Below are 27,888 nucleotides of genomic sequence, written 5' to 3' on the forward strand. Positions count from 1 at the left end.
TATTGGCTCGAGTAGTTAGACGACTGTGGTGATTATGTCTACACGAACATAGAAAGATGACATAACGTTCTGTATGATGTCATTTACCTGTGCTGTCGTAGCCCTTTATGTCATCCATATTAAATGTGCCCCAAAAGGCGGCATATGGGAAAGAAATACTGGAATGCAGTTCAGTACTGGACCGACGTGGATAGAACAGGCCAATTATTTGCTTACGATGCGTTTTAACTTGTCATTCACATTCTGATATATAAACAAAATACATACCTCAGTCCAACCGGATATTGAGGGGCAGGTGTTAAGTAGTCATCTGGTAGTTAGTCTGGAGAGAATGGTGATCGCCGGAGCCGGTGCTCCCGCCTACACAACAACACTCGCACTGACCTGGTGATTGCCGTACAGGGCTCAGCTGTGCTTCCTCGGTATATAGGGTAATTTCCCTACATTTTTTTTTAGGATATGAAACACGTGTGAAATATCTGTTTTGATTTATATTAAATATTATAGTACATCATAAGAAGCCAAATAATATTTACAGCTAACGAAAACGGTATTTGTTTTATGTTTTCGAACTCAAAATTTCGAATTTCGCCCAACTACCTGTGTGGGAAATGGCGCGCGCCTCCTGTGAGGTGCCCACAGTGGGGGACCTCCTGTGAGGTGCCCACAGTGGGGGAACTGAGGTGCGTGAACAATAAGGAAGTAAGTATTCAGTGGACACACGACTCAAAGGAACATTGATAAAAGGACAAAAATGGATCATTCTAAAAATCTATTCTACGACTGTCTGCTGGACACTGTAGCGCTAGTGTTTGTACTTATGTTTGTTAAATACGCTATTAACTAGTTGATGTTTATGTTTCTAATAGTGTTGGTAATAATGTTAACAAGTGAATACTGCATGCGTACGTCTCTAGGCCATCAGAGAGCTATGGCTACATATTATTGCGCATTTTGAATGCCAAAATGCCTCAAACCACTACTAAAAGCCTCAACATCTGTTTTTGAATGTAAAATTTGTTATTTTAAGCTGTCACCAAATAATACTAACTGCAAATTATCATATTATTTGGTAAATCATAAAAATCGTTTCAAAAATATATGATTTATAAATTGTTTACAAGATTTATAAAATCGTTTAAAGATTTATAAACCCGTATGCTCCTAGGGCACACATTTTTAAAACGAAGAGCTTAAGAACCACAGTGAAAGGATAGCTACGACATTTGAAGCCTAGTAATTCCATTCCTGCATATTTCAAGCCTTGACTCGCGGTCATATTTCGGAGGTTATGTAAATTAAGCGGAAGCACTCTGCCCCAGGACGCAACATACCTGACATCGTGATAGTATCTTGCAGACATCGTTAAAATTGACATCACTTAAAAAACATGGAGTTCCGTGTGGACACCCTACAAGCCACTTGGTAAGTTGTGTAACTCACAACAAGTATAGTTATGTGTTGGGCTTCAGATCTATGTTGACCAACCCACACACTAGAAAGTGAAGGGACGACGACGTTTCGGTCCGTCCTGAACCATTCTCAATCGACTTGAGAATGGTCCAGGACGACCGAAACGTCGTCGTCCCTTTACTTTCTAGTGTATGGTTTGGTCAACATATTTCAGCCACGTTATTATAACTCCTCGTCTGCATTCAGATCTATCAACTGAACAATTTATTCGTGCTACAATTTGGCTACTGACCAACCTGCAAATAATCATTTAGTCCTGAATAAACTTTAAAACAAAAGTAACCACCGGGTGGAACCCAAATGACCCATATTCAAGCGGGCTCACCATAGCCCGTGCTACTTGAAACTTTTTGTTTCAGGTAGCGAATCTTTAACAACAACAACGACCCATATACATTTAGGGATGTGAGAAAGCATTCTTTATTTTTCAGTCTAAGATAGGGAAACAAGTGGAATGAACTGAAAAGGAAAGTTAGTCGAGGCAAATTCTTTATATAGCTCCAAGGGGTTGATAATTTATTTACCAAAAGGCCACGATATCTCTAGTGGTCTGGACGGGAACAGGGAGCCTGCAGCTTGTCAATGGTTCCCCCATTTGCTCTCGAGATTTTATCTATTTGGATCTTGAAATAGGCAGAAGCCATTGTAATAGGCGAACTGCATTCGAAAGCAGAGATAAGTACAGAAAGAAGCTGAAGCTCACGTTGCAAGCACACGCATATAAGCTCATTCAGATGAGTACAATAAGCTATATACATCGAAGCTATATAGCTATATGTATCGAATATATACAGTAAGCTATATATATATTCGACGCTGGCTGTAACACTTCCTGAGAACACTAATAAGAAACGCTTGTACTTATTAGTGTTATATAAGTAGTGGTGACATATATTAATTTTGTGTAATAAAACTTTGCGCCATGTTTGACTTTGTGCAATGATAGAGAAACGTTTGGACAATATGTCATTAGCCAATAAGAACAATTTGGTGAAATTCAGCTCCGGACACGAGACTCTGCCCAAAATGCTGTCCGTAACTTGTGGCTTTGTACAATATAAAATTACTAAATCTACTAAGTAACCACTGTAACATGTACCTTTGTATATTTTATGAAAAATATAGTGTAGGTGAACGACCCAATACATGCGTCGTGTCAATATTAAACCAAATTTTCGAATAAAACTCCTAAAACCTAAAATATAGCTTAATATTACACTTACACGTGCAATAGGTCTTTCCTTCAAACACTATGGAAGTGCAGTGTCTTAATACTGTATAGTAATTTAGTATTATAATATGTTTGTGTCTCCCACACTGCAGCGACATTACATTTTCTTTGTCATAGACAAGCTTCAAAGAAAATGTTATCCTCTTTAAGGTACACTATACAGTTGATGATTTTTTTTCAGCTAAATACATCTGGCTTCAAATGATTTTTATACATGTACACAATTTTTGTGATATACCTATACAGTAGTTTCGTGATAGATCTATAGGTTTGGCCTATTAACAAGTAAACACCATGGAATGTTATCTGGGGAAAGTGGCACTCCACGAACAAAACAAATCACAGAAGCAACCAACATCCACATGTATGTTACTAGACAAATTTAGTGACAAACATTTGAAATTGCTTATGGAAGTACAAAGATTCATAAACATGTTCTATTCGCGAGCGTGTCCATGGACCTGTGAGCGGGTGTGTTGGGTGTTGTACATGTCAATGATGGTTTGGACGATGGAAGGGTCAGCCAGGGTGGAGATGTCGCCCAGGTCATCCGACTTGCCAGCAGCCACCTGTCTCAGTATCCTCCTCATGATCTTACCTGAGCGAGTCTTGGGCAGCCCAGGACACACCTGCCACAAAAACAAAACAGAGATTCCTGATTATTGGTGCAAATTTGATTAACACACGTTGCTTATATATACTGTATATGATTTATGGAACAAATTACCTGGTAATAGCCGTGGGATTGATGGGTTGATTTAGAGTTAGACATATATTAGATAGATGAGTTTTGGTGGATATAAGTACGAGCTGCCTCGTATGAGCCAATGGGCCTTCGACAACAGTTTCCTTAATTTTTAAGTGTTTATCTTATGACGTAGTTAAATTCATGATACATGGAACCTAAGCCAAAACGAAATACGTCTTTAAAGAAATATAATACTCCTCATATTTCTGATCACCACCTCACCCCATCCCACGTTTCTTCCATTCATAATCACAAGACTTCTGCATCTATGTTAAGAGTTCATAAATTCTTAGAGGAGATTTGTTATCCACAAATAGTCTCTCCAGTCTCATGTTAGTGGAGAATTTTGCTCTTTCTTTTGACTGATACAAAATTCTTGGGAATCAGCAAGTCAGCTGAAACAGACTATTTGATTATGTAATTATATAGTGAATAATGACGTACTTAATATCAAACTTGTGTGATCTGTAGCCCACTGTGAATGTCGGTCATGCAGGGGAATATAGCTTACTGTGAATGTCAGACATGCAGGGGTATATAGCCTACTGTGAATGTCAGATATGCAGGAGTATATAGCCTACTATGAATGTCAGCCATACAGGGGGAATATAGCCTACTGTGAATGTCAAACTGTGAGATATTAGCCTAGAGTGAACGTCACGCAAGCGGACTAAGTAAACTCACCAGGATATCGTCAGGTACAGCATATCCAGCAATCTGTGATCGCACAAGCTTCTTTAATTCTGAAATAATATTCTCCTGGGTTGACTCCAGCTCCTCCTTGAGGACGATGAAGGCAAACACAGCCTCGCCTTTCACGGGATGAGGGAAGCCAACCACCGCCGTCTCCGACACGTCCGTATGTGCTGTCTGGCCAGGCCCAAGATGGTATATGTATCAAAGGTGGGCTCTAAACCTAGTCTGGTAGGCTTGAGCTCGTCTAATTTAAATTGTTTACCTACGAACGCTCCAATGTATCTTGTTTGAATTGTATTTTATTTAAGTAACATTTATTATGTTAATTTTTGGGAGCAGGATGAATCCAGCATCCTAGATCAGGCAAGAGGCGCGCCTTAACCACAGCCGGAGTCCCCCCGAACCCACTAGGAAGAGGCACAGAGCAGGTACCAAATTAAATTTTTTGTTACATATAACCCGCATGGACTCTGGTGTAGGTAATGGCGTTCTCCGCCAAATGTTCCTTTAAAATACACAATGAACTCACAATAAGGTGATATACGTATGAGAAGATCTTTAGCATATCATGGTCCAATGGTTAAGATGCACCTGTGGGGGTAAACCAGGATGCTGGTTTGATCCCCGTCCTGTTCCATTATATATATTATTATATATAATAATCATATTATTTTTTATATCGGCTTTCATTTCCTAATGATGAGTTGATGAAGTTATACAAGTGAAATTGCAAGACAAGTTACAGTAGTAGTAATGATGCATGAGAGAGCTGTGTTATCTTGAGTGAAAAAGTGTCACGAAACATCCCCAAGCCTGGTATACCGTGGCCACATACACTTATGTTTATGTCATTAACCCGCAGTAAGATTCCATCTGGACTCTTTATATTAATGCATTTAGATCCTTCAGGAAATTATGCAACTGAAGACAGGCTTATTACAGTCTTAGAAAAATAACTTTTGTCTATATAAAAAGGATTATAGATGTGAAGCATCTGTACAAAAATATTTTAAAATTCTTTATAACTTATTTCAGCACTTCATCCAATAACGCCAACTTTAGAGTTAAGACCATCAAGGGTAAAAGTGGAACAAGAAAAGCAGAGTTTGATCACCATGGCGTCCTCAACCTCAGCGGTGCCCAAGCGGTGTCCCGTCACGTTGATGACATCGTCCATGCGACCAGTTATGTGGTAGAAACCTTCCTCGTCCCTGTAATTTCACCACAAAGTCATATAAAAGAGCTACACACTTAGCCATAATTAAATATTAAACTGTTTCAGCGTAAAGTGTTCTATAACACTAACCCTGGTTGAAGATCAAGATGTGAATTACAAATTGCAGTAAGTGCATATTAAAGCCTATCTAACCAAGCCAGTGTATATTAAAGCACATTCATTCCTCATCTTCCCGAGATGAGGAATGGCGCCCACAGCACCTTACCTGTGGGCGCCGTCGCCGCTGAAGTAGTATCCGGGGAAGGGGGCGAAGTAGGTGTCAACGTAACGCTTGTGGTCGCCGTAGACGGTGCGAGAAATGCCTGGCCAGATGGACCCTATACACAGAGCTCCATCTACGTCTCGACCCTCCACCACCTGCCCTGAAGCGCTGCACAGCACCGGCTGTACCCCAAACATAGGCCGCATGGGCATCCCGGCGTTGATTGGGGCACCAGGGGCAGACGGCCGTGGGCTGATCATCACCCCTCCAGTCTCTGTTGAAAGTAAAAATGTCAAATGATATAATTTTCAAATGATATAATTTTTTTAGGGGGTAGGGGGGGGGAGGTCGAAGGCACAATAAATATCTTAAGAGAAGGCGTTGAGGTTGCTGGGGAGTAACCTCAAAGTTTATACCTCAAAGTGAGCACTTCGTTGTATCCTGCTGTGATATAGTTCTGCCGAGTGTTTCCTTCTATGTGTTCTTGTACACAAAATTATGAGGATTAACAAAAAAAAATTCAAGAGAAGAATGGAGGGAGAAAAGAATGGAGGAAGAGGAGTCCCGTGCTTCTGAACTAAGCCACAGTTACCCTCGCCATGACCTCAACAACGTACTGTACTCAGTACTGCTTGCCACATGACCCTATGTTGAGAGAGAGAGAGAGAGAGAGAGAGAGAGAGAGAGAGAGAGAGAGAGAGAGAGAGAGAGAGAGAGAGAGAGAGAGAGAGAGAGAGAGAGAGAGAGAGAGAGAGAGAGATTGACTGATGAAGATTAAGCCACCGAAGAGGTGGCATGGGCAAAAGAGAAAGAGGAGTACACGGCTCTATATAGAGACACCAATCAAAATTTAGTTTCTACCTTTGCCTACCACCTGATTGGTCCTTCCCTAGGTTCACGTGAGGTCACCGGGAGTACAGCGGTGCCGCCTCTCCCAGCCCAAGTGAGTTCAGGATGACCTGACCACCTGCCGCTAGTTGCCACCTGTCTCGGCTCATACCATTTAAAATGGCAGCGATCACCCCTGTTATACACAAGATGAATAACGCTGTCTCCATACACCGCATAATCAGACATCGTATAATTGACCACATGCTTTATCCGAGTTGCAAATATGCTTTGCTATCCAGGAACCCCCAAGGAGATGAAATAACGATAATCTCTGATAATGCACAAGAATGCATCGCATTATGCAACTATGGGTGTGCACGTTTGGCTGATAGATGACCACTCTCTCACACTGCTGCCACCGCCAGCCCTCCCTTCTGCTACTTGTTGGTGCAGAAGGGAGGGGGTGCTACCTTCAGGTGCAGGTGCCACCTGCCTGCTGCCACCTCTACCACCACCTCTGCCACCACCACTCACCAGTCTGCCACCAGGTGTCCGTGAGATCGCAGCGCTTGCCGCCCACCACGCCGTGGAACCAGTGCCAGGCCTCGTTGTTCAGGGGCTCGCCCACACACCCAAGAACCCTGAGGGTGGAGCGGTCGTGGTTCAGTACCCACTCGTCGCCGTAGCGCAGTAGGAGGCGGAGCGCAGTCGGGGCGCAGTAGAAGTGCGTGAGGCCAAGTCGAGCCACCGTCTCCCAGTACCTACCTGCGGGAAGCACAGTAAAGACATAACTAACTTTATCTGAGGATTTTGAGGCATTTTTTTTCATCCTTTTGCCACAAATGTGAAATATTGCATTTATAATATTGCGATGTTTCACGATGAAAATGTTTTGGAGCTTAAAATGTATGAATTCTAATGTCAAAATTACCTGGGATTACCTGAGAGGGCTACTACCTCTCCAATGGCCTCGATGAGGACAGGAAGCCGGCGGCATGTCAAAGGTCCCATTTGTTTAGATGATTTTATCAATCTGAATTTTGATATTCAGCTCTGTTTTGGGATTTTCGCCTTCGGCGGGTAGGCTGTTCCAGGGGTTTATAACCCTCTGGGTGAAGACTAAAAAAAATTCTGTCCTGCATTGTTGTTTGTTGAGCTTGAAACCTTTGCTTCTTGTTCGTGTTACATCTTACCATTTAAAGTCTGGATCAATATTCTCCAAATTGTTCAATATTTTAATAAAAAATATCACAAGAGAATATTCAGAGGCCGTTACTTCAGCCAGTCTTCACATCTTCCGTGTCCTCGTATCACTTCCAAGTGCTATATAGTCATTCATTATAGTCTTAGCGCTCTGTCTCTCTCTGATAAATGTTTTTTCTCGAGGGAGTATTACCAGTACGGAGCTTCTTAGTGTACAAATGTCACCTGTGGACAATGTGAGGCTACTCTTCTTTGTCCTCTAGTATCTGCTTATTATAATAATTCGTTTTGTCTGGGACAGGAAGCCTGTGAATATATACTTTAGGCATATATGGAGGTTACCCCCCCCCCCTCCAGGTCGAACTACTGACCCTCCCCAGGATCAAATGACCCAGTGGAGGGTCAGTTGCCTAACTCCAGGTGGGTAACTATTTACTGCATGTCAGACCTAAATGTGGAAACGTAATCAAAACACGTAAATATATACTGATGGATGTCAGATTATTTGTTAAATTTTCGTCTAATCTGGGAGCTTGGTAAGGGCTTGTTGTCTTACAGTGTGGCATCACACATCCCACGTGAGAGGTCTGGGAAAGTCAGTCATAAGCGATGGGTATGGCTATCTACCTGGATCAGGGTAGGTGGGCGTGCTCTCGTAGAGGAGGCTGGTGGCGCCATTAGCAAGGGGACCATACACCACGTAGGAGTGTCCCGTGATCCAGCCGATATCCGCCACGCAGCCGAAGACGTCGCCATCCCGGTAGTCGAACACATGCTGCACGGGGGACAATCAACAGGGTGAGAATAGCTCCAGCTACCTCATCACTTTGTGGGTATTTATACCTCAATAAACATATTTGAATTTGAATCACTCTGTACACCGGTCAAAAAGCTTTCTACATGACCTAGGCTGATAACGATATGCCTCGGCAGAAAAACCTTATTACTGTATTACGAAGCCTTTGTGATACAGTAATAAGTTGGTTGCTAAATAAATGCCAAACACTTAGAAATACAAAAAAGTACTATTAAAATACAAAATTTTTTCTCGCGCTACAGTAATGACTCAATCTCATGTTACAATATACAATCACAATATCTCGCTATAATACACAAAATCACGCTACAGTACACAATCTCAGTTTACAGTAAACAACCTCACGCTACTGTAAAACAATCATATGGTGCAGTAAACAATCTTACGCTTCAGTCAATAGCCTCATGCTGCAGTCAATAGCCTCACGCTAGCGTGACGCTAGTAAATACTTCACACTGACAAAAGCAGGCTTCAGTGCCAACTTTAGCCACAAAATTAACAAATATAATTTTATCAGAAAACATTTAACAATTGCCTTCCCCCCTCCAAAATAAAAAATATATTATTTTATTTCTGGCCTCCATTCTTCATGCGATATAGTCGCATGAAGAATGTGATGTGTAGAGCTAAATTTGTATGTAACCTCCATACTTGTTACAGCTGTAGGCTAAATTTTGTTTAATATGAAGAATGCAAGCAATGCAGGCAGGGATATATTCACCGAAAGGTGTACCTCGCCTCTCAAGGGTAGATACACTGAGAGGTGGTGTATATACACCGAGAATGTACTTTGGATGTCGACCATGTTTAGGACTGAAGTACACTTGCTGGTTGGCCAGTGAGCAACTGCGTCTCCTTAATATCCCTCCAGAGGTGGTTAGAGCTAAAAGCCCAACACCAAACTAGTTTTGGATTAACAATTTATAAGTTTTAGATACAGTACAGATATACTCTTTCGTGTTAATGGGTCTTTTCCCCCAATTGTATATTTCTATTTTACCTACTTGTATTTTTATAGGAAAAAGGTAGTGCTTTGTGCTGCATGAACTGTGAGTAATAGACTCGAGCTGCTAACCTTGTGAGTAGTGGCGGCGTAGAGGAGGTAGCCGGCGGTCGTGTGCGCTACGCCCTTTGGGGAACCCGTGCTGCCGGAGGTGTAGAGCAGGAACAATAGGTCCTCCGCGTTCTGTACGGCCGGGGGGCACACCGGGGAGGCATGGCTCAGGGCCTGGGGCACAGGCAGGTGCAATTAGCAAACAAATGGTTATACAGCTTCTTCCAGCCCATCATTAAATCAACATATTGACCAATTACTAATTGGCTGACTGCGTCAGCAGTAATAAGTAATTAATGCTAAATTGGCAATAATTACTAATGACTAATTACAATCTGCGTAAGTCAATATTTAACTTGTAGTATAGGACTGGAGGATGGGGGCTGGATCTTCTAGGACACACAGGGCACAAACGTCATGGAAAGTAAAGTGGTTGGATGAGGGGGAGAATAATGAGGATGGGATGAGTGAGGGAGGGAAGGGGGGGGGGGGGGTAAGGGGTCGTTGCACTGACAGATTCATCATACCAAGCTACCATATTCTATCGTCCTCGTGCACTGTGGAAATAAAATAGAACAGAGGAAGGATACTTCACTGTGACATGGCAGGGGAACAATATGTCCCTGCAACAGAGCTTAGGGAGACTGCTTTACTTCGACAGTGCCAAGAGACGAACATTTCACCGTAAACAGGATACAGATCGTCCTATGTGCTGTCATTTTGCAGGACAGATTCGGGTTCAGTATACTGTATTTCAAATACAATCCTTTGCGCTGTTAGCAAAGATTACTGCGCAGGTGAGGCCACCACACACACACCTGTTCTAAGCAGATGTCTTTGGGTCCCATCTTGATCTGGGAGCCGGTGCGCCTGCCCACCAGCACCTGCCTGACGGAGGGACACTTGGCTACTGCGGCATCCACCACCTGCTTCAGCTCGATCAGTTTCCCGCCGCGCACCGCCTGGTCCATCGTGATCACCGTCTCCGCCCCAGCTGCCCAACGGTTGCGGTGTTATAATAATAATAATAATAATAATAATAATAATAATAATAATAATAATAATAATAGGAAAACTGGAGCCGATGTAACTCGAACCCGCAACCAAGAGAAGGCCAAACACTGACGCTGACCACTGGATCACCCTGAATTAGTGGTCAATAGGGGCCTCCATACTTCCTGAGATTTCAAGTAGAAATCCAGTTGTATAACTTTTACCAAGTCAGGATGGTCTAGTGGTTAGCGTCAGCGGCTGGGATTCTCTCACCCTCACCTCAGAGCTCCAGTTGATTTTTTCACTGATATATATCACGTTAGTGTGATTTCTCTGTGTACATAATAATGATGATAAAATCAATTGGAGCAATGAGGTAAATCTCTGAAATTTCTATCTGTCGAGAGAGAGCAAGTTCTTAGGGCCAGGTTTACAACCACGCAGAATGTGTAGTGTCATATGAGGCGCCTTTGTTTGAAACAGTGTTGTAACATCTTTATTAAGAAAGTAAATACAATTTTCCCTAATCTCAGTGAGTTAGATCTTGTGGAAGTGAGATACTGTTAATATTCACGACCACACAGGGAAAACGACCAGTCACCAGGCTATACTACCAGCTCTTCCAAACATTGCTACACAACGTAAGTGCAGACAACTTGTATACAAGCCACACCACACACAAGACGACCCAACACCGGATTTTAAAACCTACCCTAAGCTAGCCTAACTTAACGAAACCTAACACAACCTAGCCTAATACAACCTAACCTAACGATATATATACGATTTTTGACACTTGGAAAACGAGTTTTATCACATGGTCTTATGTACGACTTGTACGACTAGCCACCTACCGTCCTGGATCCTGGAGGCGAGAGCTTCGGCGGAGAAGCCAGCGAAGACGACGGAGTGTACAGCACCTATCCTGGCGCAGGCCAGCATGGCGGCCACGGCCATGGGCGACACCGGGAGATACAGGGCCACGCGATCTCCCTGCTTCACCCCGCAGTCTAGCAACACGTTTCCCATCCGGCACATCAGCTCCTGAAGCTCTCTGTGGAGGCGGCGACGAAGAGGCTGCCGTTAGTAACTGGGAGACGGGAGGGAGGTTGTGCAAGTAGAGATAACGTAACTACAGGGAGCACCTAGAATGAATTACCTATTATTACCTAAGCCCTCCAATGGGACCCGTGTCGCAGTCCCATTATCAATGAGAGCTTCCATTACCTGAGGATCATACTGGATACTAGTGGTCAGTACATATTTTTGTGATAATGTATACATATCTACGTGACATATGACATGTACTGTACATGTATAAAGTCATGTTCGTACTTTTCTACCTCGCCTGTACCCGACTTTTTCCTCCCACATTACCCGACTTTCCCTCCCCCTAAGCACCCAACTCCCACAAGCACTTGACACTGGAGGGCGTACCCTACCTGTAGGTGACTCGCTCCTCCTGGCCTGGTTCATCTTTCTCCCACAAGAGGGCGACCCGATCCGGGTGGCAGCGGGCGTGACGGTCAACACAGTTTACTGGAACAGAGAAACAGATTGAACAAGTCTCGTCTTGTCTCCATATTTACCACACACACATACGCACAGGGGCCTGATAGCTGAGTGGACAGCGCTCTTTACTCGTAATCCAAGGGTCCGGGTTCGATCCCGGTAATGGCAGAAACAAAATGGGCAGTTTCTTTCACCCTGATGCTCTTGTTCCCTAGCAGTAAATAGATATCTGGGAGTTAGACAGCTATTACGGGCTGCTTCCTGTGTGTGTGTGTGTGTGTGTGTGTGTGTGTGTGTGTGTGTGTGTGTGTGTGTGTGTGTGTGTGTGTGTGTGTATGTGTGTGTGTGTGAAAAAAATAGTGGTTAGTAACAGTTCATTGATGGACAGTTGAGAGGCGGGCCGAAAGAGCAGAGCTCAATCCCCGCAAGCACAACTAGGTGAGTACCTAGGTGAGGTGTGTGTATACATATGTATACATTACCTAGGTGAGTAGGTGAGGTGAGTCAAGCCACACGGCACATGACAAACTGACTCTCCTGAGACCAACACTGACTCACTCTAGACACACCGACTCACCTGAGACATTAAGCTGACCATCTGGGAACCACTTGAAGACCGAATTGACCATGTCATGTTCAGTGACCACCTGGAAGTCCTTCTGCCATTCCAGACGCGAGCGTGCGAGCCGACCCCAGAACTCCTCCGGCTGTGGGCGGCAAGAACACAGGTAGAGTCCCAGGCAGGATGTGTGTGTGTGTGGGGGGTGGGGGGGAGGTGTAAGGGGTGATATGGGGGTGAAGGGGGGATGTGGAGGGGTGGGATAGTGATGGGATACTGTAATAAACGTGTACCATCGTTATTACACACATATATATTCGTTTACACAGCAATATTCCAGTGGATTTAAAGTGCAGATCAGTTTAGGCGCTTACACAAGGTACAGTACACGTGGTCTTTTCCAATCTTTTATTTGGTGATCATGTCCCCCCTAACATTTCTGTTTTCCAGCGACGTGAGGTTTAGGTCCCGTAGTCTTTCCTCATAGCTAACACTCAGCTCGGGTACTAACTAGTCTGGTGGCAAACCTCTGAACCTTCTCCAATTTAGTCTTATACTTGGCGAGATATGGACTCCATGCTGGTGCTGCATACTCCAAGATTGGTCTGACATATGTGGTACACAAGGTTATGAATGATAATATAGGCCAACCTGGCATATGCCGCTGATAATACCCTCTTGATATGGGGTTCGGGGTACAGGTCTGGTGTGATATCAACTCCCAGGTCTTTCTCCCTGATTCTTGAAGAATTCATTTTGCAAATGGAACCTTGTATCTGGCCTCATGCTCCCTACACCTATATTTATTACATTACATTTGCTCAGGTTAAACTAACACATTTGTTAGACCATTCCTTCAGTTTGTCCAGGTCTTCTTGAAGCCTCATGCTGTCCTCTGTCTTAACCATTCTCATAATTTTAGCATCATCAGCAAACATTAAGAGCAACGAGTCTATACCTTCTGGAAGATCATTCACGTATATCAGAAACAGGATAGGTCCCAGTACAGAACCCTGTGGGACTCCGCTTATGACTCACGCCATTCTGAGGTCTCACCCCTCACAGTAACTCTGCTTCCTGTGGTGTTACAAGTGGGGTGACGTCACATCCGGCAGTGCTCTCATTCTCTCAGATATGACTGCCTCAAGTGATTCTGCTGAGACGTCAATCTTCCTCATAAGCCGCCCGGATAGTCAACTAGATAACTATCATGATTCCAATAAGTCTGCTTGTAAACTAGCAAGTAAACCTTTGTCTTGACCAGAAAATATTCCCAAGTTATAACTGTATTGGTAATATAAATCCATGGATTAACAAATAAGTCCCATGCAAAATCGTTTTCTTTCACGTCGAATAAGGATTTGATGTCAAATTCTAGGGGATACTCAAAGTTTTCGAATTTCATATTTCACATTTGATATTAAACTGCTAACCATAACCTTAACTGCTAACCCAAACCCTAACAACTACAAATAGAATACATAGGAGCACTAATTACGAAGTGATTTTGAAAGAAAACACACGACGCGGGCGGGATTCGAACCCGCAAGGGTTAGAAACCCAATGGATTTTAAGTCCATCGCCTTAACCATTCGGCCACCGCGCCTTGAATTAATTATGTTAATTAATTATAAAAAAAAGGGCTCAGGAAATGACGCCCTAGTGTGTGCACAACTAGGCGTGTGCACAACTAGGCGTGTGCACAACTAGGCGTGTGCACAACTAGGCGTGTGCACAACTAGGCGTGTGCACAACTAGGCGTGTGCACAACTAGGCATGTGCACACCGGACGATGTGGTGGAGAGCTGTGATGCGAGTGATGATACATGACGTCACATCGTCATGGTGTGACCTTCAAATAATATTTCACAATGTTCTGTTATCAGATTAGTGCAGCCCCGACACGGGGGGGGGGGCTCCCTAGACGGGGGCCCCCGACCCTGGCCCCACCCGTCTGTACAAATGCAGAACTATCGTCAGATAATTGTGCACACATTATTTATATTATAGATGTAATCTGAGAGGGATATGATTCCCAGGCCTTCCCTGCGGAAGATCGAATAATTGTCCACTGTCAAAGAGATCTCTCATTATTGTGGCTGCACAGGGGGAAGGGGGGGGGGGGCTTTGAATCGTGGGGCCACTGCCACTCACAGGGTGGGTATTGGGTCCACTACCACTCACAGGGTGGGTATTGGGGCCACTACCACTCACAGGGTGGGTATTGGGGCCACTACCACTCACAGGGTGGGTATTGGGGCCACTACCACTCACAGGGTGGGTTGTAACACGCATGACCCCCCCCCCCTTAGAGTTCACACCTAGGGAAGCCTTCACCAAGAGATCAGCCCAGATGACCTCCGGATTATCTTGTATGTTGATTAAAAAATTCCTGGGTTAGTCTTAGTCAGCTAGTTTCAAGTATGTAATATTTCATGATACTCTTGTCAAACATTGCATTGGAATTAGAGCCCAAATTCTTATGTGTAAACATCCATCGATCTCCCCCCTTTTAGCCAGGTCAAAGGTCAGTCACACACGTAACTAATAATTCCTCTCTTGAACAGTGTATGGTGAATGTCAAACAAGTTTAATGAAAATTCTTGAGTGTTTGTGCATGTGTGGCCCGAACTCTCTTTCGATCTAGGTAGCAACAGTAAATCTCCCCCTTCCCCCCTTTTTTTTTGGGGTGTATATATATTGGTCCTGTAGAGACTTAGGGACAGAGGGCAGGACGCCAGGGTCGAGAGTGGGTCTGTGAAGAACATCTCACAGCCAGGGAGAGACAGAGTGAATCCACCGGATGGAGAGACAGAGGTCTTAAGGTCTTAAGGTAAACCCTCTGAGGGTTTTGTTCCATGTCTAAATTTCTTAACTATTGGCCAGTGTTAGAGTAGGATTTATAGTGGTGATTAGCATAATTTGTTCTCAATAAACTTTTGTTAAATTTCCCGTCTGTGTCAATTGTTAAATCCTCTTAGCCTTTTGGATATAGTTGGCTGACAACCGTCCCATAATTAATTACAGTTATAGAAAATACTCTCCAAGTAAAGCAATGTTTCTTGCCTCGTTGCTTGATATAGTCTCAATGGTCAAGGCAGATGGAGGCAGCGTTTTTAATCCTGTGTAGCATTTCCTTGTTGGGAAGTGTATCTTTTGGTTCCGGTATAACCATCATATGTCAGCTCATATTAGTGTTCAATAACAGTGTTACCAAGTGCAACCGATAGGAAGTGTTACTCAGGATAAGAAGTAGTTTTACATTACATTATTAGTTTAGTACTTATTTTATAGTGGTGTTACAAGGTATTGGGTCAATTACCACTCACAGGGTGGGTATTGGGTCCACTACCCCTCAGGGTGGGTATTGGGTCAACTACCACTCACAGGGTGGGTATTGGGTCCACTACCCCTCAGGATGGGTATTGGGTCCACTACCCCTCACAGAATGGGTATACTAATAGTAATTCGTTTTTTTCTGGGTCAGGAAGCCTGTGAATATATACTGTGGGTTCGTATCAAGGCTTGTATATATCGAGGGTCCCGCAAAGCTCGAACTACTGACCCTCCCCAGGATGCAACCCCACAACAGTTGCCTAACTCTCGGGTACCTATTTATTGCTAGGTGAACAGAGGCATTAGGTGAAGAGAAATATGCTCAACCATCTCTCTCCCCCCCTACAGATCGAACCCGGGATTCCCGATTGATAGTCGTTTAGGAAACCAACTGTACTATCATCCACTGGATTGGTATGGGGTCCACTGTATCCCCCTCACAGAATGGACATGGGGTCCACTGTATCCCACTCACAGAATGGACATGGGGTCCACTGTATCCCCCTCACAGAATGGACATGGGGTCCACTATTCCCCCTCATAGAATGGACATGGGGTCCACTATACCCCTCATAGAATGGACATGGGGTCCACTATACCCCTCATAGAATGGACATGGGGTCCACTATTCCCCCTCATAGAATGGACATGGGGTCCACTATTCCCCCTCATAGAATGGACATGGGGTCCACTATACCCCCTCACAGAATGGACATGGGGTCCACTATACCCCTCATAGAATGGACATGGGGTCCACTATACCCCTCATAGAATGGACATGGGGTCCACTATTCCCCCTCATAGAATGGACATGGGGTCCACTATACCCCCTCACAGAATGGACATGGGGTCCACTATACCAATCATAGAATGGACATGGGGTCCACTATACCCCTCATAGAATGGACATGGGGTCCACTATTCCCCCTCATAGAATGGACATGGGGTCCACTATTCCCCCTCATAGAATGGACATGGGGTCCACTATACCCCCTCACAGAATGGACATGGGGTCCACTGTATCCCCCTCACAGAATGGACATGGGGTCCACTGTATCCCCCTCACAGAATGGACATGGGGTCCACTATTCCCCCTCATAGAATGGACATGGGGTCCACTATACCCCTCATAGAATGGACATGGGGTCCACTATACCCCTCATAGAATGGACATGGGGTCCACTATTCCCCCTCATAGAATGGACATGGGGTCCACTATTCCCCCTCATAGAATGGACATGGGGTCCACTATACCCCCTCACAGAATGGACATGGGGTCCACTATACCCCTCATAGAATGGACATGGGGTCCACTATACCCCTCATAGAATGGACATGGGGTCCACTATTCCCCCTCATAGAATGGACATGGGGTCCACTATACCCCCTCACAGAATGGACATGGGGTCCACTATACCAATCATAGAATGGACATGGGGTCCACTATTCCCCCTCATAGAATGGACATGGGGTCCACTATACCCCCTCACAGAATGGACATGGGGTCCACTATACCAATCATAGAATGGACATGGGGTCCACTATACCCCTCATAGAATGGACATGGGGTCCACTATTCCCCCTCATAGAATGGACATGGGGTCCACTATTCCCCCTCATAGAATGGACATGGGGTCCACTATACCCCCTCACAGAATGGACATGGGGTCCACTATACCAATCATAGAATGGACATGGGGTTCACTATACCCCTCATAGAATGGACATGGGGTCCACTATTCCCCCTCATAGAATGAACATGGGGTCGACTATTCCCCCCTCACAGAATGGACATGGGGTCCACTATACCCTTCATAGAATGGACATGGGGTCCACTATTCTCCCTCATAGAATGGACATGGGGTCCACTATTCCCCCTCATAGAATGGACATGGGGTCCACTATTCCCCCCTCACAGAATGGACATGGGGTCCACTATACCCCTCATAGAATGGACATGGGGTCCACTATACCCCTCATAGAATGGACATGGGGTCCACTATTCCCCCTCATAGAATGAACATGGGGTCGACTATTCCCCCCTCACAGAATGGACATGGGGTCCACTATACCCTTCATAGAATGGACATGGGGTCCACTATTCCCCCCTCATAGAATGGATATGGGGTCCACTATTCCCCCTCATAGAATGGACATGGGGTCCACTATACCCCCCTCACAGAATGGACATGGGGTCCACTATACCCCTCATAGAATGGACATGGGGTCCACTATACCCCTCATAGAATGGACATGGGGTCCACTATTCCCCCTCATAGAATGAACATGGGGTCGACTATTCCCCCCTCACAGAATGGACATGGGGTCCACTATACCCTTCATAGAATGGACATGGGGTCCACTATTCCCCCTCATAGAATGGACATGGGGTCCACTATTCCCCCCCATAGAATGGACATGGGGTCCACTATACCCCCTCATAGAATGGACATGGGGTCCACTATACCCTCTCACAGAATGAACATGGGGTCCACTATACCCCTCATAGAATGGACATGGGGTCCACTTTACCCCATCACATGATGAATATGAGATCCACCACCACTTACAGGATAAGTTTTGGATCCATAACCCCCTCACAGGGTGGGTAAGGGATCCACGACGCCTCAAAGGATGAGTATGGGGTCCACCACCCTTCTCATGAAGAATATGGACTGTACAAGCCCTCACAGGTTGAGTATTTGACGCATAAAAGAATCGCTCACAATAAAATGTTAGGATTTCACCAGTTACCTAAAGGTATATATCTTCAAGTTCAAGTATGTTTATTGAGACCAGAAAAAATACATCTCAAAGGGATAGAGTAGCTTAGGCTATTTCTACCCCCCTTACGGTATATACCTTGTGTCTACCTTGTGTAAATTGCGGGGATTAACAGCCCCGCGGCCCGGTCTCCCGGTTGGTCGTCTGGTTTATATGCACTGTGCACTATTTTTTGCCACCCTAGTAGACAACAGCTTTTGACATCTGTCACGTCATAAAGTCGACCTTTGATTCTCTTCGTGCTGTCTGCACCAGATCTGCTAAATCTCACAACCCTATAGTACAGAGGTAGAGGATATGATCACAACATATAAGATACTAAGGAGGGATAGAGAAGGTGGAGACGGACAACCTCTTTAAATTGGGTAAAAACAGGACAAGTGGACGTAGATGGAAAACGCAAATGTGTCGAAGAAATGTAGGGAAATACTCGTAACTTAGTCAGATTTTGCAAAGAATTCATGAGATAAGTTAAATGTTATGATAAGTTATTCATAAAATCAACCTTCTTTTGTTGCCATATTTAACGAGATAAGCTAAATTTTAACTTATTTAAGATAAGTTAAATTTTAACGCAACAGGTACCCGAAAGCTAGAAGGTAGGCATAAAGAGCTAAACCACAAGACCATATACCCACTGCTCTGGTCATTGTTAGATGAGCTCCTATAGGCCCCCACACCGTGTTAGCCCCACTACTGCAGAAGTAGTAGAAGGTTGTAGAGCGGAAGGTAATAGAGGAGACCGTGTGTCGAGGCTAGGCTCCATGACCCAGCGCCTGCTGATCACGTGGGCTACCCTTTCACTCTGTACAAAGTTTTTTTGGGGGAGTTGGAGTCTATGTATGCTGTATAAGTGTCTGTAACTATCATTTAAGTGTTTAAACTGTCAGATACTATGTGTTTGTAACTATAATATTATTGTAGATTCCCAACAGTTGTTAATTTTAGGGGCGGCCAGGGCCTGTTTGTTTACCTACGTCAGCTGATCTCAGTGGAGTTGCAACATCTCGCCAGGAGAGTAATTATCCACGATTTACTTGAAAACCACCACTTTTTTTTAATAAGTACACTGCAGGTGATAAAATATATCGTCATTTGCATTATTACTACTTGTAATAAATTCCCTATGATAATATGTTTTTCGATGAATGTCAAGTTGATGAGGACTAGAAAACATGAATCGGTTGATTCTGCTGGCTAGTGCGCCACTAACATTCTCTGCCGTTGACCCGTGTGGCGCCGGGTTCGACTCCCTCTACGTGTGGTGAGAAGGAAAAAAGTTGTTGCTCATCTCTTCTGCCTCCCCTTCGTTACTCTTACATTTCCCTCCCCCCCCCCCCCACACACATCAATATTCCTATTTCAATTTGTTAAAAATTCAAGGCTCTTGGTGTGGCAACCTCTGTAAGTACACAAACTTCTTTAAAGGTCACTGCAGAGGAAACAAGTGCTAACAGTGCATGGCCAAAAGTGACCGAGGGAGAGATGTCTAGATCTTCAAGTGTAGTTTGAAGACTTCCACTGATACAAAGTATGAAAATACTTCGGTACCCAATTTAAAATACCTCATCTGAAGTACACATAAAGTGCATGAATCTATTGTTGTCGTATTGACTAGCTTAGGCCTGCAGCACTGTGCAACCTGCTTGAATTATATTTCGTGTTACCAACTTTCTGTACTAAGGGACAATCTTCATCTATCAACTCGAGACATCGTAATAGGAAGATATAAATAATAGGAAGATAACGAAGGTCTAATGACCCGTTCGTGGATGAGCGGCCTCGTTATCTTGCCAATGATATGCCTATCGTGATCAGGATACCACAAGCTCTTCTATGGGTGATGTCTGAAACTGTCGAGGCGATAAGCAGTGGTTCTCCTGAGGGATCCTATCAATGAAAACATTATCGAATGGAAGAAATGTGAATAAAAGCCGTGGAAATTGGGTATCATGCAATGTGAAAGTCAGTTCATGGGGAGACATGCACATGAATCTGTACAACAGTAGATTGACGGTTAAGAGGCGGGGACCGAAGAGTCAAAGCTCAACCCCCTTTCTTGTAAACATATGTTTACAAGAAAGACTGCTACCAACAAAATAAACTAATGCATATATATATATATATATATATATATATATATATATATATATATATATATATATATATATATATATATATATATATATATATATATATACTCGACAACCTATGATAACCATCTTTGTAACCCATATGTAACTCCTTTTTTGTAACAAAGTTCAAAGTAAATATATATGTGTACATACAAAAGAATGGGGGTGGTAGGAGAAGATAATATTAGTGTTCAGTGAGAAACCACAAGGTCTCCTCTGAATACTTTTTATTTTCTTCTCCGAGGCTATGGGTCCCCACATTGGCACCAGAGGTGGTACCCTCACAAAAAAATATATATATATATATATATATATATATATATATATATATATATATATATATATATATATATATATATATATATATATATATATGTCGTACCTAGTAGCCAGAACGCACTTCTCAGCCTACTATGCAAGGCCCGATTTGCCTAATAAGCCAAGTTTTCATGAATTAATTGTTTTTCGACTACCTAACCTACCTAACCTAACCTAACTTTTTCGGCTATCTAACCTAACCTAACCTATAAAGATAGGTTAGGTTAGGTTAGGTAGGGTTGGTTAGGTTTGGTCATATATCTACGTTAATTTTAACTCCAATAAAAAAAAGTTGACCTCATACATAATGAAATGGGTAGCTTTATCATTTCATAACAAAAAAATTAGGGAAAATATATTAATTCAAGAAAACTTGGCTTATTAGGCAAATCGGGCCTTGCATAGTAGGCTGAGAAGTGCGTTCTGGCTACTAGGTACGACATATATATATATATATATATATATATATATATATATATATATATATATATATATATATATATATGAGAAAGCTGCATGAACGCGCAAGCCATATATCACTAAGAACTCTTTGACCCGGCCAGGATTCGAACCCATGCCGTCCAGGATCACCCCTAAACGTACACAGTACCGTGACCACCGCACCAATGAACGTCTTATATATATATATATATATATATATATATATATATATATATATATATATATATATATATATATATATATATTAGTATATTTTGGTAGCAATCTTTCCTGTAGACATATATTATTAAATATGACCGAAAAAAAAGTAAGATTAATAATTCTAACACGAATTTTCTCAATATTTCTTACGGTTCTTTTCACTGTCGATGGTAATTGAAAAATCAGTTCTCCAAAATTCATTTTTATTTCTAGTCTGACGCGACACTTGAACGCGTTTCGTAATAACTTATTACATTTTCAAAGACTTTAGTTTACACACGCACAACTATAAACTGCAAACACTAAAACAGATTTCTTACTATGCTATAATTCAAACGGCTTTTCATTTTATATACCTGCATTTGGGTGAGGTGATATGTTACAACAGTTTTGGATGAGGTGAAAACAAACTTTCAACACAAGATAGAACACGAAATATTGGGTAATATTGGGTAAAGTTAAAGGGGAAGAATGGAAGTAAGTCTTTGAAAATGTAATAAGTTATTACGAAACGCGTTCAAGTGTCGCGTCAGACTAGAAATAAAAATGAATTTTGGAGAACTGATTTTTCAATTACCATCGACAGTGAAAAGAACCATAAGAAATATTGAGAAAATTCGTGTTAGAATTATTAATCTTACTTTATCGGTCATATTTAATAATATATATATATATATATATATATATATATATATATATATATATATATATTTTTTAATAAGGGAATATATATATATGTGTGTGTGTGTGTGTGTGTGTGTGTGTGTGTGTGTGTGTGTGTGTGTGTGTGTGTGTGTGTGTGTGTGTGTGTGTGTGTGTTGGGGATTAGAGTACACTTGTGCAGTAAGTTAAAAGTCAGTCAGCCATAAAAACTCGACACACAGATCCCAGGGAGCATGAGGCTGCTTGGGTGTCTGAGGGTGAATGAACTCCAGCTGATAAACAAAGTTGGCGAGCTTGAGCACCCCATTTATGTTGACTGCAGATTATGAAAAGATATCGCAATCAAGTCGGCAAATGAGCAGAGAGAATAGACACAAAACAAGGTTTGATTTTATGACTAAAGGGTTTGATAAATGTGAGCCGGGGGTAATTGAAGAGATCCAAGGGAAAGGGGGGGATAAGAATATGAAGGGGGAGGCAGAGGAGATGAATACCTCTCTCTCTCTCTCTCCAAGAGATGAGGTCAAACCCACATAGGTCAGTGAGGGAGAATGTTACACCTTGACACTACACGTGGCAGTATCAGCTGGCGCCGGATCACGTGATTTGGCGGCGCCATCCTTAACACTTTCTCTTAACTGCTTGCTGCTCTGACCAGTATCTTCAGTTATCCTTAAAGTAAATTAATGTGGCGCCTCTTGAGATCCTAGGACAGGGGTAGTGAACCTTTCTGAGAGTGTGGGCCCAAACTGACAATATTCTTCTAAATTAGTTTTTATTTCGAGTGATCATTTCAATTTTGAGCCGCAGATTATAATTTATTAGTATTATTTTACTATTTTGTTATAGAGAAAGAGAACACAATGCTTGGAAGCATTCGTAAAGAAGGCTGTTTAGGCTACCAACAACTCTTCTAAATTATTAAAAAATATATACATCTTTAGGAATTATATTGTACCCGTTAATAGTAATTCCAAAGAAGTAAAATTAATGAATTAGTGACGATAACAATGAGCATTTTTATGGAATTTCAATTTCTTTCTTTGGAAAAGGGAGATTTGTTGCTTATTTATGTGTATATATATATATATATATATATATATATATATATATATATATATTATATATATATATATTATATATATATATATATTATATATATATATATATAAATATATATATATATAATATATTTATATACATATTATATATATATATATATATATATATATATATATATATATATATATATATATATATATATATATATATATATATATATATATTCTTAAAATATTAACAAAAGTATAAGGCTTTACAGAAAGCCTATTAAAAATTATTAATATTTTTATGACACTGAAAAATATCATAAAATATATTGAAGTTTATGATACTTTGATAGAAGTAAAAGCATCGGCTTCGCTCTGCTTATATTTTTCTTTTGTTGTTTGTGAGTGAACATTATATATTAATATTAATATATAATGTTCACTCATGAACAACAGGAGAAAAATATAAGCAGAATGAAGCCGATGCCAACTATTTATTGCGTACACTGGGTCTTTCAACGAGTTCAGAAAATGTCTCCCCCCTGCCTTTTTAAAAACACATTTAGGTACATCAGCCTGTTTGCAGCTATCCTAGACTATATGATCATAGTCTAGGGTATAGACTTAGTGCTACATGATCTCCTAGGCCATGTAGCCTAGAAGACCATGTAGCACTAAGTCTACATGGTCTCTCCCCGATATCCTCTTCCCGTTTCTAAAGATTTCATCCTTGCCCTCAAGTTTCTTCATTCCCCCCAGCTTACCAAACCGTTTGGTCTTGAAAGCCTGAAAAGCAACAGTATGGTTTAAATTCTCGTGGTCCCCCGCTCAACATTGGAGGGGGGACGGGTCGACAGGAAGGCTATTTCCGTCAAGCGTGTTTCTGTTGTTGCTAGAGTGTCGCCCGAAGCTGCTCATGCTGGGGAGGTTTGCTGGTGATATTTGCAGCCGCGGTTGGCCAGCAGCGGCCAACAGGTCGCCACACTGAGCCGGGATGACAAGTTCCTTTGGAAGGTTTCCTGTGGTTAGGAGATGGAAATACTGTAACATCGCGCCTCTAGTAGGTTACAAGTGAAAGGTTCAAGCCTTGTTGCGACTGCTTTACTGAGCTTGTACACGATAGGCAAAAATAAAGCGTTGCAGATGTGTTGATGGCAACATGAGGTAGTTCACCCGGCCGTGGTAGATGCTAGTGGCTTGGCAACACTCACCGATGCAATCAACAAGTGTCAACAGCTGTAATCACATCAAACGGCTCTGGCATGACTGTCACTTAAAGTCTCTTGAATAATCGCTTCAATATAGAGGGTGATTTCTTTCTTCTCAGCGAAACTAAAATAATCGAGTGTCAAGAGGCGTCCGGCAGCTTGGCGTCCTTGACTTTGCCTGTGTTTAGCGTCTAGGAATATCCAGCGTAGTATGGATGATTGAGAGGGTGAATCTTATCTTCGAACTGACGTATTATTTCCAGTTGTATATTGTTAGGATATACTGATCATACCAATTGTTAAGTATGAGAAAAACTTAATATATACTAGACATTGATCATTCGAGTTTGATCAATGAATACAGGTGTGAGTTTACATACACGTACACAGTTGCCACCTGGGTACGAAGTGGACGGTTTGTGATCCGGCTGAGAGGAGTCTACCTGACAAGGTTTACCTAATAGTGCCTACTAGCCATTTTTTCTTTGTAACTGGAGCGCTTTCTAACCTTCCTGAAGCTTTGGTTTGTTTGTAGATGGAGGTGGCTTCCACGACTTCTACTTTTAGGTCATTCCACTTCTTGATCCACGGGACAGAGTGCAAGAATTTCCTTAGTTGTCTCGGAGTCATTTGCGTTGTAATCCCCTTAGTATCTTATATGTCGTGATCATATTCCCTCTGCTCTTTCTCTCTTCTAAGATTATGAAATTGCGTTCATTAAACTGTCGTCGTAGCATAGTCTAATTAATTCAGGCACTTGTTTTGTTGCAAACCTTTGCAGTTTTGTCAAATTCAGTTCTGACCTTAACAAGGCGAGGGTTCCATGTTGGTGCTACTTATTCTAGTGTTGACATCATATATATGAATATATCCCATCATATATTCTAGTATTGGCATCAAATATATATATATATATATATATATATATATATATATATATATATATATATATATATATATATCTATATATATATGGCATCATATATATTGTATTGACATCATCTTAATTAGGTTCTTGAAAACCGTTCTTGAGTTCGTCAGCTTCCTATATACTTTCCATGTTATTCTGCTGATGTGCCTTACTTGTGAATTAGAATTATATCTACGTTCCTTATCTTCCCTGAAGTGCATGTTGAACCACGTCGTCCTTGAGTGAGATGAACTGTTCCCGGGTATCAGAACGTTTCCACACTACGAATTCCAACATCTCACGGGTTCTCTTCCCTTGTAATTTCCTCCGAGTTCATTTATCATTGGTTTGTTAAACAGACAAGATGCTTTGGAGGCTGCTGGATAAGCATAGTGTAAGTCACTATGAATCGAAGCATACTCCAGCAGGGAGCGTGTTACCGCACATACCCCGTGATTATACTTCCTCGGTTCACTTATAACTTGTCTGCGAACATTCCTCGACAAGAATTCGATTTGCCGCAACTTGGAAGTTATGTACATATATCTTTTTCATTCACTTGGACCATCGGAGTCCGGGACCACAAAGACGGAAGCCCGTAGTCCTGGGTTCGAGGCCCCGACGGTTCAAGTGAATGAAATGTTAGATATGATAAGAGCCCAGTAGGCTCAGGAATCTGTACGCCAGTTGATTTGACAGTTGATATATATATATATATATATATATATATATATATATATATATATATATATATATATATATATATATATATATATATATCATATATATTTATCATATATATTATAAGACCACTGATTGCGCAGTGTTGCCATTGGCAACAATACTGTTCCCCCCCAAAAAAAAACTAAAAAATTAAAATGAGTATGGACGGGTCATGATAGGCTACAATCAAACTCCCGGGAAGATATTAACCACCGTGAAACTAACTGCAACGGTCTTAACATGTTGCAGCAGAATGCGGAAGATGTAGTTTTAGTTGGGTGGGTCCCGAAGAGAAAGAAAGGTCAAAAGAATAATAAAGTGTAAGGGTTAAGAAGTTGAAATCAGTCGTGACAATCTGTGAAGAATCAATAATTTGATCGATCACTCTGAAAGCCAGCTGTAGTTCGATCATAAATGGTGAGACTTGTTAAGAGGCTGTTGACTGGTGGGTCGAGGCGGTGACGCTATTTGCTGGTCCTGCCAACATTGCTCCACACTCTAGACCAACATGCATGCCAACTCTCCCGATTATTAGCGTCACAATCTGTGTCTCGCCACCCATTCCATTATTCACGATTTCATGGTTACCCGCTAGCCTACATACGAACCAGATTGGTACCATTCATATTGAAATAAGTTTCATTGCCTGAACTTTTGCTCGCGTGACGTGTACCAAACCTACCATGATGCCGTAAGTTAACAATTACCGGTGAGGCTTCATGGCGAAATTGTACAAATAAATTTCGCTAGTACTTCTTTAGCATGGCAGCATCCGAGTGCATGGTGAGTAAAGAGTGTTGTCTACCCAGGTATTCACTCGAGGGGCCCTTACACTCTCCCAGTAGCCCGAGTTCAGCAAACCCCAGCCAGAACTAACGGCAAATCCCTAACCAGCGCTTATCACCTGGTGAATTGAATTAGAATCTCGACCTGAAGAATATTGATTGTTTTATACCCTTGATATTACTTTAGTGAAATCATAGTATTCTGGTATATACGTTGGAAAATTTTATAGCAGTCCAGCCTACTTGGCATCTTCCTGTCCCCAGTACCCATAGCCGCATTATGTATAGGCATTTTACGAAGAATTAACCTTGTTCTAATTTAGTTCTCCAAGAAGCTTAATTTTCACCTTTTATGACTTTTATCTATACGACTCGCTCGGACAAGACATGAGTTGGTTACTCTTTCTAAATGCACCGTTTCAGCGGCCAGAAGCCAATATGGAAGGTGTCTTTGAATACGGAAATAACTTGTATTAGTAATGGTGTATCCATTGGATATCTTTGCATGGCTTGTGGATCCTACCTATCCAAGGATGAGACTGTCTATGTGGTCACCGATCCATCTACTGGCCAAACCCAGCTGTGCCTGATCTGGCTGACGAGCACGTTATCTACAAGGGCTTTTGAATATATCTGCGTAAAAATAGTTAAAACGGTATGTGTGTATATTTCCTGGTTTAATTACGTTGGGTTTAGTTCAGAGTTTTTTCGTACGCTTGATATAGATTTATGAGACGGTATCGGCCTTGGAACGTGTG

The 27,888-nt window shown here is 42.2% G+C and overlaps 1 protein-coding gene and 1 non-coding gene across 2 annotated transcripts in view; both read right to left on the reverse strand.

The window, feature by feature from the left end:
- Window positions 1-473: 473 nt before the first annotated feature.
- LOC123747158 (acetyl-coenzyme A synthetase 2-like, mitochondrial) overlaps window positions 474-27,888 on the reverse strand; it is a 34,769-nt gene continuing 7,354 nt past the window's right edge. Inside the window, exons 2-12 of the mRNA XM_045729186.2 lie at window positions 12,575-12,704; window positions 11,928-12,024; window positions 11,340-11,539; window positions 10,311-10,486; window positions 9,514-9,666; window positions 8,249-8,396; window positions 6,953-7,183; window positions 5,591-5,861; window positions 5,263-5,359; window positions 4,137-4,322; window positions 474-3,333 (exon numbers count right to left, since the gene is read on the reverse strand). Coding sequence (XP_045585142.1) covers window positions 3,142-3,333; window positions 4,137-4,322; window positions 5,263-5,359; window positions 5,591-5,861; window positions 6,953-7,183; window positions 8,249-8,396; window positions 9,514-9,666; window positions 10,311-10,486; window positions 11,340-11,539; window positions 11,928-12,024; window positions 12,575-12,704 — 1,881 coding nt within the window. The 3' untranslated portion in view covers window positions 474-3,141. The remainder of the gene's footprint in view (window positions 3,334-4,136; window positions 4,323-5,262; window positions 5,360-5,590; window positions 5,862-6,952; window positions 7,184-8,248; window positions 8,397-9,513; window positions 9,667-10,310; window positions 10,487-11,339; window positions 11,540-11,927; window positions 12,025-12,574; window positions 12,705-27,888) is intronic.
- Window positions 14,079-14,162, reverse strand: TRNAL-UAA (transfer RNA leucine (anticodon UAA)). The gene has a single exon. It is a non-coding gene; the product is annotated as a tRNA-Leu (tRNA).

This window comes from Procambarus clarkii, chromosome 10 (genome assembly GCF_040958095.1).
Source record: "Procambarus clarkii isolate CNS0578487 chromosome 10, FALCON_Pclarkii_2.0, whole genome shotgun sequence".
Taxonomy (NCBI): Eukaryota; Metazoa; Arthropoda; class Malacostraca; order Decapoda; family Cambaridae; genus Procambarus; species Procambarus clarkii.